Consider the following 20,460-nt stretch of genomic DNA (forward strand, 5'->3'; position numbering starts at 1 on the left):
TTCAAATGTGTCGAGCAAAACGATTTAATGGTGAAATATGTGTACAATAACATGAACTTGGTTGTGAACGGAGATTTAGATGAAGTTACGAATTTCAAAAAAAGGAAATTTTCGTTAAATTTTCATTTGACTTAAAATCATTTAAATAAAAAAATAAAAATATAAACCTTAATGGAAATTAACTATTTGAATATGTATTTAGGTTTGTAGTCGAAAATAATACACCAAACACAATCAGCACTATTTCATTGACATCATTTAACGTAATTTTAGAGGAGATTTCAAAAAATATTATTCGAACTATAGAACAAAATTTTGAAGATAACAAGTTAAAAAATATTTTAAATATACTCATTACCAAATTTATTTTTTAATGGAGTTTTAAACTTTAATATCATTTTCCATGTAATTTTATAGGTGGGAAGTTTTTGGGTTTTCGTAAAAATTATAGGTGTTTAGTCTTCTCATGAATGGTTCTATTTGTTATGTAAAAAATGTCCCAAAAAAGTGATTCCAGTAAACGATAAATTTTACTACGAAAGATATGATCGTTTTGATATGATTGAAAATTTGAGTTTTGATCAATAATCTCCAATTAAATAATTTTTTACCTTATATATTCGCTAAAGTTTATCGTTCATTATTTGATTAAATAAGTTTACGATTCATCATAGAGTTGTTGACAACACTGAAAATGTTGTTTTCTTACTATATGATTGAGAGTGTGTTGAACTTATAGGGAAGACAACACTAGATTTGAGGGTTGATGTGGAGAAAGAGGCTTTTGAAATTGCAAGTATTTTTTTTCTTTTATGTCAAATTTTTTATATATATATTTCAGGTATCAACTTCAGAAAAAACCTCAAATAAATCAAGAATTTAGTTGATCAAAAAGATGTTTTTTAAAATACAAGTGCGACCCAACCAAACTCATGGATTCTTTGGATCTATACGGTCATGAAAGTGACAACAGATCTCAACGTTATTGAAAAATATTATGGAGAAATTTTTGAAAGTAAGGTGAAATGATATTTTTTTTAACATGTCACATTTTATATTTTGCATGTGGCGTATAGATTCTCATACATTCACCATAATATTTATCGTTATATTACATGAATCAAAAGTTTTTTCCAAATTAAAAAGTGATGAGATTAGAGACATGAAGGCGGTAAAAAATTAATATTTAAATCATTCCATAAAATCAAAATTACCACTATTAATTTTTTAAAAAATTATAGATTTGTTCATAATAATGAAGTAACAACTACTAAAATCTACGAACAAGGCTACGATTTCAATTGATATTTTGAATGATTCGACATTGAAGAGATCTCTAATTGATGAATTCTCTCACAGCTTCCCAAAAAAAAATGAAATCAGCTATCAAGCAAGATAAAGATTGAAATTATGTCTATGAAGTTATTTCAGAGTAAATTTTCAAGAAATTAAAACGACTTTTGTTCAGCTTTGATTTCTCAATTTATAATTTTGGTTTTTTCATTCACGTAATGTTTTGTTGGATGTTGCTGAGTGGTTATCTTTACCAAAATTACCCTTTTCTCTCTTAAATTTGTATTAACAATGATTTGATTGAATTTAATGTCTTTTTTTATCATGTGTTTATGTTAATATAAATATATAAGTAATTATTTTAAAATTTGAATTTATAATATTAAAACTGCAATTGTCTAGAGGTAATATATAATATTTTAAGTTTGAGAATTTGTCGTTTTACCAAAAATTATAATTGCGTTTAAAAGCCAAGTGATCAGTAGAGTTTTACCAAAAACTATAACTGCGTTTAAAAGGCCAAGCGATCCATAGATGCAATTATTGTACCCCGATATAGAACAATCATCCTTGAATTCCATGAGAATTGAACCGTGAATTCAGTTCTGATACAATTTATAGGACCGAACCATTGTCATTTCACCAAATGAATATACAATTCATATATTTTAAACCATATAAGAAGATAATCATTGCGAAACGAAATAATTTAAACTGTATTTTATTCGTACATGATGTTTAATATATTTAATTTTTAATAATTTAATCAAACAAAACTTTTTTTAAACAAAATATAGCACAGTTTGAAACATGGTGCGAAGATTTTGTCTCAATCATTGCATCCCAAGGCCAAACATATATAAGCAACGATTGCTTGGAATTTGTGATATAAAATTAAAAAAATCGGGTCGGGTGAGGGGAAGTTTGAAATTTTTTACGTATATAGAATTTATATTTTTTCATACAAATTAATATAAAATGTAAAGTTTATTTTGATAAATAGCTTATTGCCGGACCCATTCCTTGATATGCGGGTCACTATTTTTGACAAGAGAAGATATGGTGGTTGTAGAATTAGATCGATCCAACCTTTTCATATGAACTGTCCAAATTATAAAACAAATATCCACGGATATTTGGTGAAACAAAACAAAAATAAAAACATGTAAAATTATATTTATTTCTCAATATTATATGTTAATTGAATATAATTTTTTAGTAAATTTTTCGTGAAACAGTTTAACATGTCAATAGTCGTGAGATGAGTTGATCTAATTCATAACTATTAGAAATAATATCATGTTTGACATAAAAAATAATACTTTTTCATTAGTTGAATTTCATCGGAGCTTCTCATAAAATTGACATGTATATCGTCTCACGTCGACATATAGTTACATGACCATAATTGATTCAACGAAATATACAAGACTAATTATACTAAAACAATAATTAAATTCTTTAAACTCGTATCGATCTATATATGTGCACTAAGCACAATTTTTTGAAAAATTTATACATAATATTAAAATTTATTTACACACATATAATAATAATAATATTATTATTAAAATATTTATGTGGCGTCGAGGATGCACCATTTCCCTTTCAAGAACCTTATTATTTTTCAAAAAATCATATTTCAGATTTTAGAGTAAAAGGTTATTATTTTACCGCGTAAAAAGTGTATTTGAAGCCCAATACTAGGAAAGTTTCAACAACCTTTATTTATATTTTATTTAGTATCCGTATTCTATTTTTGATAATTTAGTGGAGAAATATGGATATTATTTTAGACCTATATTGCATAATTGTTGTGTTTAAAAAAATCTAACAATCTTGATTTTAACGATAACAAAATTTTTTATTTTGTTTTTAACATTTTTATTCAAGTGAGAAGTTGGTAACTCAAAATGAAAGTTGAAACTCGAATTTAGCCAAACCAAAAATCTGATGATCTACAGTATTTCGATGATATCTCACAACTCTGTTACGCATATGACCAGCCGCCAAAACCACTTAACATAAAACTAAATTTGGGAGAAATTGTATTTTACGTCAGTTGAGCTCAATCGAATGTTATCTAGGCAAATTGATAACAACAAGACATATCAGTTTGGCAAATTAGCAAAGATCAGTTGGACATGAGCAATCGCAGTATTTTGATCATCTTGATCATCTCGGTTATGAAAATAGAATGATTCAATATATGTTATGAAGCTAATACGATGATCTACGGATCATCTTCACAAGTCAATGTCTGAATCGGAGTTTAAGATGCTGACAAATGACGATGAACCTACTAGTTCTACACAGGTTGAAATCAGCAATATTGATTTCAGCAAGCCTCATCAGTTTGGTTCAGTCTAGCTGACGAGTCCAGCTAGCAGCGGACCTCAAAATCAGTTAGGCTCGGGAAAAGAGGCCATCAATGTGGAAATGATCGTTTCAATATCAAAAACAATACAAAAATTTTTCAAACAATCATACTCTTGTGTCTAATGTGTATGTCATTCTTAGAGCCTATAAATACAAAATCTTGCAGATCAAATACAAGTTTTAAAGTGTATTCAAATCATGAGAAACCTACATGAAGAAATTAACTAGAGTGAGAGAAAATCTAACTGTGAGGATACATTTGATATATACATACACTGTAAAAATCCTCACACACAATCACTCACACATATATAAGAGAGTTGAGCTTCAAAGTTTAGATGAGTGAGTTTTCACACTAAAATATTAAATATTGTATTTGTTGTCTTGACATAAAAGACGGTAAATATCATGCACATTATCAGGTTGCTGCCTATAATCGAGTGTGTTAGGAGTTTCGATTAGGCAATATATAAGTCTTAAGTTGAAATGAGTTTTTATAATGCTTTGTATAAATCAAAATCTTACAGTGGATCATGTCTTAGGGGAAGAATGAGTGACGTCAGAGCTGTTAATCTCCGAATATTCATAAACAAATCTGTGTCTATTTATTTATCGCATTTACTTATATTTCTACTGTTTTGACGATGCATTATTCAATCATTTTATATGTATTTCAAATACCAAAATATTACGTAACAAACATTTGATAAAATGTCTTAACAAAAAATGTTTTTACATGTTCAACTTGCATATCTTTTAAATACTTTACTAAAATAATTAATATGTTTCTACGAATGATTATTTTGAGTATTTTTCGTTTGATTTGAAAATCAAATTCGATTTAATTAATCGATATTCAATAGTATTTCAAAAATCAAACTATTATACCTCAATTATTATCCTGTCAATAATATTGAAAAATCATGAAATAAATTTATATAAGGTGATAAACTATCAAATCTGGGTTGTTGCGTGCCAAGTGTCGAGATGGAATTTGTTGTCTTCTTAGATACATAAATTGGACATACTATACATTTTCTTAACATGATCCAAAGAACTTTTAGAAACTGATACCACACAAATTTCTCACAGCATTTACTTTCAGTTTTGTTTATGTCTACTTATCTGATAATATTGAACAAATTCAAAAATTTCGCTACTATTTCTAACAAACTCGATCTTAATGATATTCAACAAGTAAGTTCGTGAGTCTGTACGCGAACTCGAGCTCGGCCCGTTTATGTGACTTGAGCTCGAGTCTGGCTAATAATTTGTTTCATTGTCCCACATCGATATTTGATTGAAAGAGAGGAGATTGATATTATAAAATGAGAAGTCTACTCCCTAAAACCCTCGTATCTTAATCGACTTTTTGACTAAGAATACTCAATGAGCTCGAAAATGAGCCTGTTTAACAAGATCGAAAACGAGTCCGTTTCATAAACCGAGCTCGAGACATCTTGTTAAACATAGTAAACGAGCTATTAACGAACCGAACTCAAGCTTAATAATATCAAAACGATCCAAGCTCTTGCTTCATGATAAAAACCCGAATCGGACTCAAACTTTATGTTATTCGACTCGTTAACATCCCTAAATCCTAACAAACAGGTCCCTTAATCTATTCATTTATCTTCTATGTATGGACAATTTATATGCATCTCTTTTTCACCTAGAAATTTCATTGTCACAATCAGAAAAAGCATTACACCAACATGCTAAAATTCAGTTCATTACACTACCATGCTTGCATACAAAATACAGTACATAATTGTCATAAAAATGTGATAGTAAAAATTAATTAACAATAGCAAAAAAAAAAAAAACGAAAACATGCACATTTACCGTCACAAAAAATTATGAATCTAATATTAGTTTTTATATTTAATAGTTGGTAAATTTTTACAATCGGAAACAAAGACTACAAACTTGCACATTTTTTCCCTCACAAAAACTACTATGAAACGATCTCATGCATTAATTTCGTGAGTCGAATATCTTATTTGACTCATTCAAAAAAAAATATTAATTTCTATGCAAAAATTATTACTTTTTATTGTGAATATCGGTAAGATTTACCCGTCTCACAGATAAAAATTCGTGAGACCATCTCAAAATACTACTTTTTTTTCCATCAAAATCAAAGATCAAGCAGAAAACCAATCATTAACATACATATTACTATATTAGAGCCACACTTTAAATTGCATAAATTTTCCACCATAACAAGACTTTTCTGGAGTGGATTTCTTGAAAACGAATAATAAAAGCATGATAGTGAAATTTTATTCCCTTTTTAACCCTTGCCTTAACACCTACACGCTTCCTGTTCCCCACACCCCACGTGAACTCTGAGCACCATTCTCTGGCCCCCTACACTTACTTTTGTTGATTTCTGCAAGGACTCGATCAGATAGAAAGACGGTGCTAGCTTGATTTTACAAGTGCTAAGTCCAAGATTCACATCGCTATACAAAATTGTCTTAGCTTTGGGCGAGTGAGTCACTGGCGGCTTGATCTTGTTTGATATTATCTTATTTTTCAACTTTTTGCCTTATCATGTGAGGAGATGATCTTCAATTCCATTCATCATATGAGTACCAATGGAGGGTTGGAGCCTGAGCATCAGAAAACAGAGAACTGCAAGATTCCTCATCAAGAAAATTGTGTTCTTCGACCTTGACAAGCTGTGGCTGGGGATGAGGATTGTGGGCATCCCCAAGAACACTCGAACTCGCTTTAAAATCTGACAATTCGAAACTTATATTCATGCAAGAAGTGGATCCATTTCGGGAATCTAGGAATTGATGTGGGCTATTGTCATCGTTCAAGATTGCACTCGAATCTGTGCTATCAGAGGATCCGTTGTTTCCATAATAATTCACATAGTTATTATTATGCTCGCAAGCGACTGTTTCATGTCCAAGTTTACTTTTTTCTTCATCATAAACCATTGTTGCCTCTTCTTTTGCAGAAACTTTGCTCTCACTTTTACCATCTTCATTATCCTTTGATCTTAGTTCTTGAATCTACAAGCCACATAAGCAAAAAAACAAAACAAAAAAACAAAAACAAAAACAAGAAGTCATGCGTAATTGACATAGTTTTATAACTTGAAAAATACGTTTTTTTTAATCTCAGATTCTCAAATAAAAGAGAAATTTTGCTTTATGCTATTTCTAATAAATTATTACCTCTTTGGTCAAAATTTCATTATCACGGTGCAGAGTTTCATAGTTGAGCTTAAGGGAGTCGTAGTTGGCTTGGAGGATGCCGTAATCTCTTTCCAGCTGCTTGGTTTTCCACCGTGCACGGCGGTTTTGGAACCAAATAGACACCTGTCTCGGCTGCAAGCCCAGCTCTTGTGCAAGCTTCATTTTCCTGTCAGGTTCAAGTTTGTTTTCAACTTCAAAATTCTTCTCCAATGCCTTCACTTGTTCAACTCCCAATCTTCGTTTCTTCTCCGTAACATGCTTAGATTCTTCAACCAACCCTTCAAAAATGGTCCCAAACTCCCCGGAATACATGAGATTGTTTTCTTGATTATGTTCAACTACACAAGACGGAAAATCAGTACCACCAAAAGTGAACATCATGTGATTATATATATTGTCCCAGGGAAAGACAGAAGAGATCCCAAAATGGTTAACAAAGGGAAATGAAAATTCTTATCAATTAAAGGAAACAAAAGATTGGATCTTTGATTAGAAAACTTCACAAATCATGAACGTTAATAGTGCAGGGACAAGAAAACACAATGAGGGGATGTTTGAATGTATGGGATAAAAAACAAGATCCATTAAAAATGAAACCAAGAGTAAATAAAAGGGAATATTTGATGCAAATCACCTGTAGACTCTGGACAGATGGACATCAAATCACCCAAGGAATCCGAACTCTGTGGTCTCTTCATGCTTGATGATTGAGCAGATTTAGTTAGCAGAATTTCGTTGTAAACCAACAACTCAAGGATGAACTTAGGTGTTAAATTTCATTCATTTTAGCAGCAAAACTTTTTTCATTTGAAATGAGGGGACATGATAGTCAATATCCCATCACACAAACTTTCCCAAAAGGTGCAGTTTCGTATGTACGTAAACTCAATGTGAGTCTTTTGTGTTTTCTATGGTACTCGTCGCCTTTCTTTTTCATCACTTCCTCCAACTCTGCACCCATCGGAAAGAAAAAGAAAAACCAAGAAAATTAAGCAACGAACACCCGAAACTCAAGAAAGAAAAATAAAGATCTTCGAGCCATTTCCAATCCACCAAAAGCAAAATAAACTAAATGATCGAAAGCACAAGTAATCGCTTTCTTGTTTGTTTTACTCAATCAATTCAACGGAAGAAGCTCAGGGGTAGTGGGTGAAGATCAGCAGTACACTGCTTGGCAAGTCTTGCAAGTTGTAATCTTTCTGTATCTATAAATAAAACCAACTCGGGTTACACACGCGGTCAGAATCTGACTGGGGTTAGGTGCATTGCTGCTTTGGGTTGCAAATGAAATGAACTCCAAATTCACGGCAAATGAAGAAAACTTTGGCAGTTTGGCCCACCGCCAGAAATTTTCAACAGCCTGGTGTCATTTGGGATATCTGGGTAGTCGGTTTCAATTATATACTTTTATGCATGGACATGTTTATTCATAATATATATTATTAAAAAATACACATATTACATATATTATTATTAGTTTTAATTTGATCAAATAATATTATATAATTAACACAAAAATATTTTCAATTTAGAAGAACGGTTCCATTTAAAAAGAAATTTTTGTTTATATTTTTTCTATGTAAAATATAGAGTGACTTCTGGATATTTTTAGTATGGCAAGAAGATTAATTATGAAATTAAATATTTTGATGTGATCTAAAATAGTTAGACTAAGAATCCCAAACTTAATAATATAGTATATATTTATTTTTTATATAAATTAAATATAGGATATTTTTAAAATTTTAAGATAAGAACGTGTAAGACTGAATGCTTGTCGTTTTATCAAAATTATAGTCGACGGTAACAATGTAACTCAAATATTTTAAATCGAACAGTAGCATACGCGTCACGTTCCGATTACTCCACCAAACAGAAATAATTATCGTACCCAACAATCTTACTATTAATAATTACAATTCTTACCATCAATGAGATCGAATCAAACTCGTAATATTGGTTTTGATACAAATTATAGGATTAACGCTTGTTGTTTTACCAAAAATTATAGTAGTGGCAACAGTGCGACTCTAATCTTTTAAATTGTACTCCACTTCAAGCAACACGTTCCAATTGCTCAACTAATCAGAAGCAATTATTACACTCCAACAAAATCGTTAATTAAAATATAATATGGTATAATATCATTTTATACAATAATTTTGTATTAAAGATAATAATTATTATCTTGGAAGAAATAACAATATAATGAAATGAGTTGTGAAAAAAATATTCATTTTGGAAAAGAAATGTATTTATTTCACGTACACACAAAGATAGCATTATTTTCATGCCTACATAATCTCCATAAGCCTCGAAGTTTTTTTCATTTTTTACAAAGTCTAGTCAAATTATTTGATTTTTGTTATTATGATTTCATAATATTAATATACTTATAAAAAAATCAACTAAACTATAGTTTGTTGTTATACTTAAGAATAGCAAATTACTAAAAGGAAATCCAATATTCGATTATGCATTGCATAAACATAACCAAAATACCAACTCGAATTGAAAATTAAAACGCGTGTCACTGTAATAACGTTAATTAATTACACGTATATTTATATGTAAGACGGATTAATCATCCTCAAATTTACAATATAAAAAAACATTATTTTTTCATGGAAGACTCAAATAGAATATTTGTCTTAAAAAATTGATCCGTAAGACGATCTCATATGAGTTTGTGTATAATTTATAAGATAAAATACATTTACAACATATAATATATGATAATATTAAAGTAATAACATTTCTTACAATTTCTGGTGGGACAAGTCCCTACACTAGCAATTAAAAATTTTGTTTGGTATACATCAGATTCAAGTAATCTAGAGGATATGTGAACAGTATCCTTTATTTTTAGGATATTTTCTCATCTACAAAAATAGTTGGCATTGAAAATCTACATAAATGGATGATGATGATTATATTTAGATTTGAGAATATATCTGACATCGTCTCACATATTTATTTTACGAATTAATTCAATCTATATTTAAATTTAAAAATAATATTTTTAATATAAAAATTATATTTTTCATGAACGGTTCGAGTGGTATAATTTTTATGTCTCTCATCTGTACGTTTATCATATAAAATGTAGATTTATCGAGACATGATTAAAAAATTCAACAATTTCATAGCAATCTCCATTAAATTAATCAAAGCTGACGTTGGGTAATCTCAGAGAAATAAAAAAAAATCATATTGCCTCGTATAAACCATTATATGAAATTAATGATATTTTAAAACCCGATGCTTATACATATAAAAAAAATCAAGTGTTAATCCCTCCACAAATATGTCAGACTTTTAAAAATTCGACACAAAAACTTACATTAAACTATTTCACAAATCAATTTGTAGATTGATCTCTAATTACTCGACCAAATTTATGATAAAGTATTATATTTTATGATAAAAATATTACTTTTCAATCTTAATTATTGAGTTTAAAACTTTAATTAATCAAAATTTAATAAAAAAATATTTTCGTATCCGAAAGATGTCACAAATTTGTTATTCTTTAAAAAGTTATCACAAAAACTCGACATGGTCCCTCGGTCAATTTTGTGATATGGATATTCGGTTCGACCCAACTCATGAAAAAATATTATTATACATGATAGTTGTAGATCAAATCATTCTCACGGTTATATATAAGCCTATAAGACTTGATCGTATTTTTTTCATTCTAGGAAACTCGATCTATCAAAAGTTGACAATATTTTCCCCAAATTGTCGTGGTTAACTTGATTTATATATTTTAATTTAATGAAAAAATATGGTCATTATTAGAACTTTACAAAATCAATTTCTAATTACATTAAGATAAAACAAATTAAAGACTTTAGCTTTATAATTTTTGCGTATTAAAATTAAACATTTTATAAGTAAAATTTATAAAAACAATTTATTTTCCTTAGTTGTTAACAACCTATCAACATTATTAATAAATTAAATTTTACACTACGTCAAAAATTTTTTTTATCACATGAAAAATGAATTGTATTATACAGATAAAACACATGTGAAATCAAATTCATATTTAAACTAAACAAAAATAAAAAACCAAAAGTTGGATATCATAAATTAATGAGTAGGTCTCTTGTGAGACGGTCTCACGAATTTTTATCTGTGAGACGGATCAACCCTATCGATATTCACAATAAAAAGTAATACTCTTAGCATAAAAAGTAATACTTTTTCATGGATGACCCAAATAAGAGATCTGTATCATAAAATACGATCCGTGAGACCGTCTCACACAAGTTTTTGTCTAAATTAATTTGATTGAAAATTTTTAAATTAGATCTATCTATTAAAATTAAAAATATAATCAAAGATTTATCCATTTCTACATATTTTTTCAATGATATGTTTCCTAATATATGTAACATTAATTTTAAAAAAAAATCTGAAAAAAGGAGAATTTTTTTTTTTTTTAAAAAAAGACATGATCGCCCGTAAAGTTGTCAGCTTTCAAAAGTTTGTCTTATTTTCCATTTCGTCCAAAAGTGTGGGAAAGCTGAGTGAATATTTTAATTTACAATCAATAATTACATTTTTTTATCCATTTTATTATAATCAATATTTTTGAATAAAGATATCATATTATATATTTATTTTTGCCTCGAAAATAATATATTCTCCTCACCGTAACGCTCAGTACAAAATTGACTGAATTTTCCAATTCCACTGAAATCATATACATTTATTACGAGTGGATGGTCGCCACATGTATTACATAATATTACATTAAAATATACATTTATTTGGTGTAATAAATACTCAATCAGTGGAGCAAAATGTGCAACAGAGAAAATATGAAATGAGAATGCTAACCTGCTTGTTGGGAACTCAATAAAGGCCTAAGATTTTCCACCAAGCAGCTCCGAACAATGCCCATATAACAATGTTGATCACAGCTATTGTTAAACCGAGTCTAAAAACGTCGCGAAGATCTACGTAACCGCCTGTGAACCGAAGGGGAAAAAGAGGACAATGAATCAAATATGTTCAAGATCATAATCCACAAGATTCAAATGTTTAAGGTTGATGTAAAAGAAACGTCCAAAAGTACCTCCATAGTAGACAGCAGCCTGACCACTGCTATAATGTGTAATTGCACTGAAAAGATTGGTGTTGTATGCCAAAGCAAGTGTAGCCAACAAACTGGGAACTTTAGATGCTAAATGCATCGAAAGAAAGGCGGAGTATAGAGCTCCGACGTGGGCGGTTTGACTTGCGAATAAATAATGGATGAAGAAGTACGTCGTCTGAAGTATACAAAACGCACCAAACCAGCCAACTGAGAGAGATTCAAGGAAATCTGCCACGCATTTAGACATCCAAGGTATGACACCGAGAGTTGTTAACTGTCCCGCCATTCCGACTAGTACAGCAAACCAAGCCAAGGTATCCCATGCTTGTTTCTCGCTTAAGCAGTCGTCCCAACCGAGGACTCCAAAGAGCAGGAGTAACGATAAACCGAGCATAGCAGCAATGACGCTAGACATGTTGAGAGCTTCTCTGTACAGTTTATGGTTTTGTGTTAACATACTTCACTGATCAGGGACTAAGAGGGACTTAAGAATTCAGAGCAAGATGATGGAACCAGTAGTACCAGATGTTATCGTAATAATATTATATGTAATAAGAAATCGACATATTTTCAAGATTTCCATAATTGAATGTACAGATTCTCTGGATTTGATAAATCTTAGTATGTAGACAGACATACCCTGCAATCCACAAAGTAACTGTGAGAAGCATTATTCCCATCAACACCCATTCATCACTCTTGATGCCACCCATCTGCTCCAACTTCCGTCTGGCCATAGCAGGAGCATCTGGGGTGGCCTTTATCTCCGGAGGATATATCTTATACACGATAATCGGAGTCGCTAAAAGAGATATTAGTGCAGGTATGACAGCTGACTTAAGCCAGGTGATCCATCGACTTGGAACGACAACGCCAAGACTCTCGGCTAATTTGATACACAACAGGTTTTGAGCTGCAGCCGTCAGGAAAAGAGCAGTTGAGCTACTACTGCACTGTCACACATCAGAAACTAAAACTGTTCAATCACTTAGTCACATGTTAAGAGTTTGCAAGAGCTTATCATAAGTGCTTCTCGACTTCTACGTACAATTCTCAAACGTTTCATTGGCTTTATAATAAGCTCTTGCAAACATTACCTAAACATAATCGCCATTTTGCTCAGTGAGAAATTCTTTTAGTCGCACATAACTTGGTGATTAGAGACACCATTACTAAGGATAGTTGATCATCTCTAGTCTCGTATGAACAACTGAAACATTCATCATGAATCTTTTTAAGTCGAAAAGGGGATTTAAATTTATTTATTTTAAAATTTCATATATAATTTAGTCCCCACATTAAAAAAAAATAAAAAAAATTGGACAAGCCTACTCCACTGAATTCTTGTACGCCCTTTTTCTCTGTGGTTCAAGATTCAAACTTTGTTTCGCATATTCTCCGCACAGGGGATGATTATTTAACCAAGTGAACTCATATAACTATAACAAACCCAACAATTGAATTGTCGTTCAATCACGAAGAGCACTAGTTACTTACCTGAATCTGAGACTGAACGAGATACGCACCAAGCTTCCTGGACGAGACATCATTGGGCATACTATTGACAGCCATGGCCAAAGACTTGATGATGGGCAAGAAAATCCCACCAGCTCGAGCAGTAGAGCTTGGCATTGCGGGGCAAATCGCCGCCTCACCCAGAATCAGCCCATAAGACAAACCCAGTGTGCTCCTTCCTAGCCATCTCACGAACATCATGGCTATCCTATCTCCTAGACCAGTCTTCACAAACCCTCTAGAGAAGAAGAACGAAACGACGATCAGCCATATGACCTCGTTAGTGAAGGCTGTGAACGCGGCGGTGAAAGTGAGCGTTCTGGTGACGACTGTGGCGGTTAGGCAGACAAATGCCCAGGCGCCGACAGGCAATGGGCTGAGGATGAGGCCGGATATGGTGGTGATGAAGATGGAGAGGAGGGACCAAGCTTTATGGGTGACGGCATTAGGCTTGGGGACGGCGAAGCGTAGGATGAGGCCGAGGGTGATGGAGATCAGCAAGGGAAGTGACCTTGCGCCTTTCCACTTGATGTTGAGAATTCGGCGGCGGATGGTGGTGCTGGTGGTTGTGGCGGCGGCGGTGATGGGGAGGTGGTGGTGGGAGGGTGAGGATGGGGCTGACATTGGAATATTTGTTGAGAAGAATGAATGGAGTGGATGTATGTATGTGTGTGTGTGTATATTTTTTGAGAGGGAAAGTACGATTTGCATGCATGTTGACCTATTGTGAAGTTAACCTGCGATGGAGACAATCGGTTGAATTTTATTTTATTTTTTAAAAATAATTTTATTTGGTTCCCCCCTGCAATTTGTTATTATTTAAATAAAAAAGGAATTTAAGTGTCATTATTATTTTTCAAAATTTTAATCAATTCAATCTAAACTATAATAATGTAATTATATTCTAGGGTTGATTTCAAAATTATATTAAATTGAATAATCATATTGATTGTATAAAAAATTTTAAAACTGATTCTATTAGAATATTTGAATTCAAATTACATTATGATCAATTTCATCGAAATTTTTATAGCCAAGATGTTGTAATTTACATTATTTTAGAGAGAAAACTATGAAAAATTGACATAAAGTTATTATTTACTTTTTATTCATGAATCGGATCACTAAGATTTTTTTAAAAAAAAGCCTTTTATTTTTTTTATTTTTACTTCATTTTAATTGGAATCTCATGTCATACTAATGATCCGGGCTCACCCACAATTATCTGATTGTCGTTTTATACATATTCGTGTGTGTTTGCATACATTTAAAATGATATCTTTGGATGATTTCCAAATAATGTTGCTTTAATTGCCCTATATATATATATATATATATATATATGTGAGACGGTCTCACGAATCTTTATTTGTGAGATGGGTCAACCCTATCGATATTTACAATAAAAAATAATACTCTTAGCATAAAAAGTAATATTTTTTCATGGATGACCCAAATAAGCGATCTGTTTCACAAAATACGACCCGTGAGACCGTATCACACAAGTTTTTGCCTATACACACACAACATTCAAGCTCTTTTTACCATCTTTTAAACATCGTGGGATTTACTTTATCCCAAAATATTATGTAATCATTCGTTTTGATTTCTTTGGGCCGGCTTCTACATGTATATAATATGATTGTTTACTAGCAAATTATATTGTGTGGGCGTGCATGGATTTGCTACTTTTGTTATTCAATGAGCCATAGTTAATAAGTATATATTTAATATTGTTTGTGCATCAAAAAGAGGGTATAAAAAAAACACTAAAATTGTCATCGATGACTTTTCGAAGTGCAAATTGTATTCACCACCTCTGTAAAATACAAGAAAATCATAAAACTCCACATGTTTGATCAAATATATTTTCAGACCCCATGTGTTTTCAACGAGTTTTACGCCTGTTTTTTGTAAATAAGGTTTTAAAGGTTAATTAATTGAGTTCTTGAAATGAAAATTTGTTCCACAGATATATTAGATACAAAATTTTCTAAAATTTGTTTTTTTTTTCCCCAATAAATTTTATTCAATAAACCGACGTCTGGGTTTCTATGGGAAGAGATTATTATATTTTATGTGAAGTGGGGGTAGCCACACAAACTCATTCACGCACTTGGTCAAAAAGAGAAGAAAGTGGAGATCCCTGTAATGGCACTCGTTGAAGAAATGTGATGGACTTCTATTTCATTCCCTTCTAATTTTACTTATTTTTTGTCTTTGTTTCTTGTGCCAAAAGATGATCTCCAACGCATGGTTCTCCGTAACATTCATGATTAATGAGTTGTAACTTCTTTTAATTTTTTTATAATCAATACAAGATTTCTTTTCGCATAGGATGTCAAGTTCTATGATTAACCTGTATTATATTATTTAAAAAGTTGCGTTAATGCTGGGAATTTATCATATGTTTAGCTATATCGGGTCCATATTTGATATTACCAAGTGGAAAAAGGTCCTACGTTCATTTTCTCTTTCACAATAAGGTCTATGAATAAGCTAACCTGGAAAACTAATGCAGCTTATTTACAAAAATAGCTAAAACACTAAAGTTTAAAAACCAATCAATATTTACATATTAATGATACATCGCGAGGTTGCCTTTCTGCATGCATACGTTGGTAAGGAGCACGGAGAGCAACCACAGTTAAATAAGAAGATTATATAAATACTCCTACTGACCTGAATCTCGGTTTAGTGTTAAATTAACGCCAATACTGCGCCCAGCGATGGATGGTTTCAACCATTTGAGGAAATAGTGCACTGACGCTTTCGTTGATAAGATCCTGGAAAAAATGAATGGACTCCTCATCGTCTAAGTCCAGACGGAACTTTTCTTGAAGCTACATAAACAATGAAAAACATATTTACTCAGGGAAAGACATAAATGCTGTTCATCTTGGAAGCATAAAATTCATGAAAAAGGAGATATCACCTTAAGAATTCCTTTTTCAGGATCAGAAGCTATGTCAGGAATGTTTGAACCAGCCATTAAATGAAACAGATTTAAAGTTAAGTTGCTTGACTTCCTGAGAATGTTGTATGCTTCACAACAGTAGGATTTGAACCTCGTATAATACTGACTGCAAAGTAAAAGGGAAATGAGAAGACTTAAAAAAATTGAAAAAATTAAAAATGTAATTGATTGGGAAGGCTTATATTTTTGGACAAATACCTTTCTGCTCCACCCATTGCTTCAACCATTTCTTTACAAAGTTTCATAGGTGGCGGAAAGGGCTTCGGATCTCTACCAAGAATAAAACCAAAATCCACATGAAAAAGTCGGCCATCATCTTGGAGAAGTAAATTATCAAGGTGCCTGTTAATCAAGAAGATACATAACTTTATAGTTTCATTAATTAGAGTAAAAAACACAAGCTGCTAGAAATACAGGCACAATGATTGCTATATTAAAATCACCTGTCACCAATGCCTAGAATATATGTGATAACTGAGTATCCAGCACAGCTTTTAATAAATGTTTCAAGACAAGTAGCAGTGATTCCAAATGGTCCATCTGGATCAGAGTGAAATTTTTGTAGATAGCTTGTAATACTTCGATGTTCTGACAGAATCTGGAAGAGTGAGGAAGAACAATTCAGAAATGATAATTAATACTGTTAAATGATGCATGCATCTTCAGAGTAGTATCTCTAATAGAATGCTAAATCAGAAAATTGTAATATGATCAATTATTTTATTCTATATGTCAACTTAATGAAGCAAGCGAAATTCTGATGCACTTAAATCCAAGTATATAAAGCTCATGAATCACGATGGCTCAGTGGCATGTCGAATTAGTTACCTGCGCCAAAGATTTGGATGGAATAAATTCAAGCATGCCTTCATCATGCCCCGTCGCCAACACTCTATATGGAGTCAAATGCAGGTCGAGATTCTCCAATTTAAGCAACCGATCCATTAATGATACCATTTGAATAACCTGATATTAACTTTGAAACATTACACACAATCGCAAAGAAATCACCCTTTAAGTCAGAAAGTGCAGTTACAATTTGGGATCTACCTACCAATTGGTCTTGCCTGAGATCATCTCCTTTTTTAAATATGATCTTACAAATTCCTCCACTTGCAGTTCGAAAAGATAGCCGCAAAGGATTCAATGCACTTTTAAAAATTGATGATTCTGATGGTATGATTCCTGTTATAAGGACCCCAGGTGCTAGAGGTGATCGTATAGGCTGACAAAATAAAATTACCTCTTTAATTCTAAATACTTGCGGTGAGACTATGTTTAAGGTCATGGAACCGAGAGTGGAAAATAACATCCATGACATGTTTTGAACAGGTAAGAAGCACATGTATGTTGGACAAGCCACTAAGGGCAGTACCTCATCAAAATATGTGAGCTCACTTAGAAGGCCTGACAAGAGATGACGAAGCTTTTCAATCTTCTTCTGAGTTCCACCCTTCACATTTCTCACGTCTTTCATGATAGAACACAACTGAGCAGTCAATTCGGTCTCACGCACCAAACTCTGCCACAACTTCAAACCATCTTCATCACCATTAGCAGCAGGACCCAACTGATAAAATGTAAAACAGTCAGCCAACAATAACTAGACCAAAGAGAGGGCAAAAAGACAGCAGAACCATGTATCCAACAATGATGCTCAAGTATTTGTCAAGTATTGGTTGTTTGGTTTTATTCATAATACACACTTCAATAGTATTAAAAGTGCTCTTCCATGCCTGGCCACATCAAGACAAACGAAAGATGAATTAAGATGTATCCACATATTTTGTCGGGCACAATGGCATGATGTCCAAATCAAGTAGCAAATACTATTTGTCAGAAACCAAAGACGCAGGGATGGAAACATAATTCACATTTTCTCGAACATTTTAAATAGTTAATAATCATGCAAATCTCTTTCCTACAGTGGGTGGCCAAACCACAAATACAAGTCAGCAAAAATAGCATTACAACATTGACGGAGCCTACCAAATGCTTCAGCAGGAACCAATCCACATCCAGAACAAAAACACACATGTAGAGAGAACTAAAAAAAGACATTTCAACTCTAACAAAGAAGGGAAATTTCATACCTTCAAAATACTCTCTTCCAGAACCTCATAGGCACAATAGAAACGTCTTCCATATACAGGATCATGGAGTTCAACCGCAACGTACCACCGGAAAAAGCTAGCCAATTCAATATTGCGTAATGCTGAATAATGATTCCCATGGAACTTAAAATGAGCTCGGAAATATCTCAAATCTATACAAGTTTACAATATTTATTGCAAGAAGCTTACACCGTTGCACAAGGAAGTGACAAAGGCGCGACTTATCAGAACGTTCAAATCGAAGAGCTTGAACCAGTTGAAGTAGGTAGCACTGAAGCTCTTCATCACCAGCTCTCTCAAGTACACTCACTGCATATGCTCGGACCTATTGAAAAGTTCATATTAGTATTATGATTGTTTGTTTAGTACTTACTATATGGGCAAAGATTGAATATCTAAAAATGGCACCATGTTGTTGATTGGAACAATCATCACAAAGTTGGGCATAAAGCTAGCATCATCACAACAATGTCAGAGTCATTTTATAGTTCTAATAGCACCTAAGCAACTCTTTTTCTTGAAGAGATGTCAACGAACTAATTCAATCCACATCCACAAAATAAAACGAATAGATTAATCAAATTCACTGATATATACCTGAGATTGTGAGGCCAGACAATCCTTGCACAAAGTGTCTCACCTTGAGTCTTTTGTAGTACTAGAACCAAATAATAGATAACCGCTTACTGGAACTCGTATTTCCAACTTACAGGTAAAAACAAGTATCATGGATTCATCACATGAATGTTGTGTTCCATTAACTCAAAAAAAAAAAAAAAAAAACAAGGTTTGACCAGGCACCAACCAAAAGAGTTTAATATTCCTCGAGCTTCAAACAAATAAACCAATATGATTCGCATGACTATGCTACTCAAACCACGATGGGAATGGAGTTACATGAAAATTTCTTAAACAACAAGACTTTGCTCTACAAAGAGAGAAAAATAAGGCAAAAAAATAGCCATTCCTGCTTAGCATGCATCAGTTTGTGGAACTGGTCTTGTCAGATGACATCTTTACACAGTCTAAAAATATCACTACAGCATAAAAGAATAAACCAAGAAAATGCAAAGAAGTCACATATTAACCTCTTCACTCTCAAAAACAGGAGATAGAAGTTCTAGTGCATCCGAAACGTCAATTGTCTCCCACTTTCCCATCAGTTCCAAGGCCTGCTTTGCTTCCTGAAACCAACTCACATTTTTCATCAAGAGGAAAAGCGGAAAAAACTAGATTCACCCACTAACAAACCTCACCTAGCAAAAAACTTATAACACCTACCTTTTTCCATTTGCTGAATACTCAACTATTGTCATGGGTTGTAATATGAGACGAGAGTCACAGTACATTTCAAGAATTTCTCTACTACTTACCTCGAGGAAGGGGGGTTTGCGAGTGTATTCAATAAATCTATAACATAGAAGACAACTTTAACATAATGATAGCATTAAAAACCAGATGACTTTTTATACATAAACATACGTTTCACAACAAATTACCTAAGAGATTTCCGTAACAATACCTGAACGTCACTCCATTCTACACATCGTAAAAACTTTGTGAGAGCCCTCTTTTCTGACATCAATGAAAACCGGAATTTCCAGAGAAATTGCTTCTCCTCTCCACTTAAAGTCCTTGTAGGTGGGTATTTGAGTATCCTTTGTATAAACCTAAATATTTACATGGTAGTTGTTTAGCTACAGCAGACAAAGTCAATGACATAAAAAAAAAGTAACAGTGCCTCCATTGTGGCTGAATTAGGTCATACATAATTTTTATCTAAAGTTAAAAACATGACTATTGACTAAAGGCTGGGGATATGGGCAGTCATATGATGCAAATAGACGCATCTATATA

General features: G+C 32.4%; 3 protein-coding genes across 4 annotated transcripts in view; all 3 read right to left on the reverse strand.

The window, feature by feature from the left end:
* Positions 1-5,819: 5,819 nt before the first annotated feature.
* Positions 5,820-8,087, reverse strand: LOC140975928 (homeobox-leucine zipper protein ATHB-6-like). Of its 2 annotated transcripts, none has more exons than XM_073439860.1 (3): positions 7,522-8,087; positions 6,867-7,210; positions 5,820-6,701 (listed from the first exon to the last, which is right to left on the reverse strand). In XM_073439860.1, the coding sequence occupies exons 1-3, from the start codon at positions 7,583-7,585 to the stop codon at positions 6,249-6,251; spliced, it is 861 nt and encodes a 286-aa protein (XP_073295961.1). In that variant the 5' UTR covers positions 7,586-8,087; the 3' UTR covers positions 5,820-6,248. The 2 variants fall into 2 exon arrangements, with proteins under 2 accessions (XP_073295961.1, XP_073295957.1); XM_073439856.1 differs by having other exon boundaries at positions 6,867-7,225; positions 7,522-8,085.
* A 3,534-nt stretch (positions 8,088-11,621) lies between these two features.
* On the reverse strand, positions 11,622-14,171 carry LOC140981090 (dicarboxylate transporter 2.1, chloroplastic-like). Its single transcript, XM_073447386.1, has 4 exons — positions 13,495-14,171; positions 12,637-12,950; positions 11,977-12,425; positions 11,622-11,869 (listed from the first exon to the last, which is right to left on the reverse strand). The coding sequence occupies exons 1-4, from the start codon at positions 14,134-14,136 to the stop codon at positions 11,754-11,756; spliced, it is 1,521 nt and encodes a 506-aa protein (XP_073303487.1). The 5' UTR covers positions 14,137-14,171; the 3' UTR covers positions 11,622-11,753.
* A 1,787-nt stretch (positions 14,172-15,958) lies between these two features.
* LOC140975946 (phosphatidylinositol 3-kinase, root isoform-like) overlaps positions 15,959-20,460 on the reverse strand; it is a 7,720-nt gene continuing 3,218 nt past the window's right edge. Inside the window, exons 7-17 of the mRNA XM_073439870.1 lie at positions 20,126-20,273; positions 19,692-19,787; positions 18,793-18,928; positions 18,583-18,704; positions 17,865-18,059; positions 17,544-17,714; positions 17,318-17,455; positions 16,933-17,087; positions 16,688-16,831; positions 16,448-16,595; positions 15,959-16,355 (exon numbers count right to left, since the gene is read on the reverse strand). Of these exons, the coding sequence (XP_073295971.1) occupies positions 16,218-16,355; positions 16,448-16,595; positions 16,688-16,831; positions 16,933-17,087; positions 17,318-17,455; positions 17,544-17,714; positions 17,865-18,059; positions 18,583-18,704; positions 18,793-18,928; positions 19,692-19,787; positions 20,126-20,273 (1,591 nt within the window). The 3' untranslated portion in view covers positions 15,959-16,217. The remainder of the gene's footprint in view (positions 16,356-16,447; positions 16,596-16,687; positions 16,832-16,932; positions 17,088-17,317; positions 17,456-17,543; positions 17,715-17,864; positions 18,060-18,582; positions 18,705-18,792; positions 18,929-19,691; positions 19,788-20,125; positions 20,274-20,460) is intronic.

This window comes from Primulina huaijiensis, chromosome 1 (genome assembly GCF_012295235.1).
Source record: "Primulina huaijiensis isolate GDHJ02 chromosome 1, ASM1229523v2, whole genome shotgun sequence".
NCBI classification, from domain to species: domain Eukaryota; kingdom Viridiplantae; phylum Streptophyta; class Magnoliopsida; order Lamiales; family Gesneriaceae; genus Primulina; species Primulina huaijiensis.

Excerpts from the sequence above, each read along its gene's own strand:
- LOC140981090 (XM_073447386.1), bottom strand. The coding sequence starts at position 14,136 with ATGTCAGCCCCATCCTCACCCTCCCACCACCACCTCCCCATCACCGCC. Across the intron at positions 12,951-13,494 it reads TCGTTCAGTCTCAGATTCAG|TGCAGTAGTAGCTCAACTGC; the intron begins GTAAGTAACTAG and ends GATGTGTGACAG. Across the intron at positions 11,870-11,976 it reads GGCTGCTGTCTACTATGGAG|GCGGTTACGTAGATCTTCGC; the intron begins GTACTTTTGGAC and ends TTCGGTTCACAG.
- LOC140975928 (XM_073439856.1), bottom strand. The coding sequence starts at position 7,585 with ATGAAGAGACCACAGAGTTCGGATTCCTTGGGTGATTTGATGTCCATC. Across the intron at positions 7,226-7,521 it reads CATCTGTCCAGAGTCTACAG|TTGAACATAATCAAGAAAAC; the intron begins GTGATTTGCATC and ends CGTCTTGTGTAG. Across the intron at positions 6,702-6,866 it reads ATGAAATTTTGACCAAAGAG|ATTCAAGAACTAAGATCAAA; the intron begins GTAATAATTTAT and ends TGTGGCTTGTAG.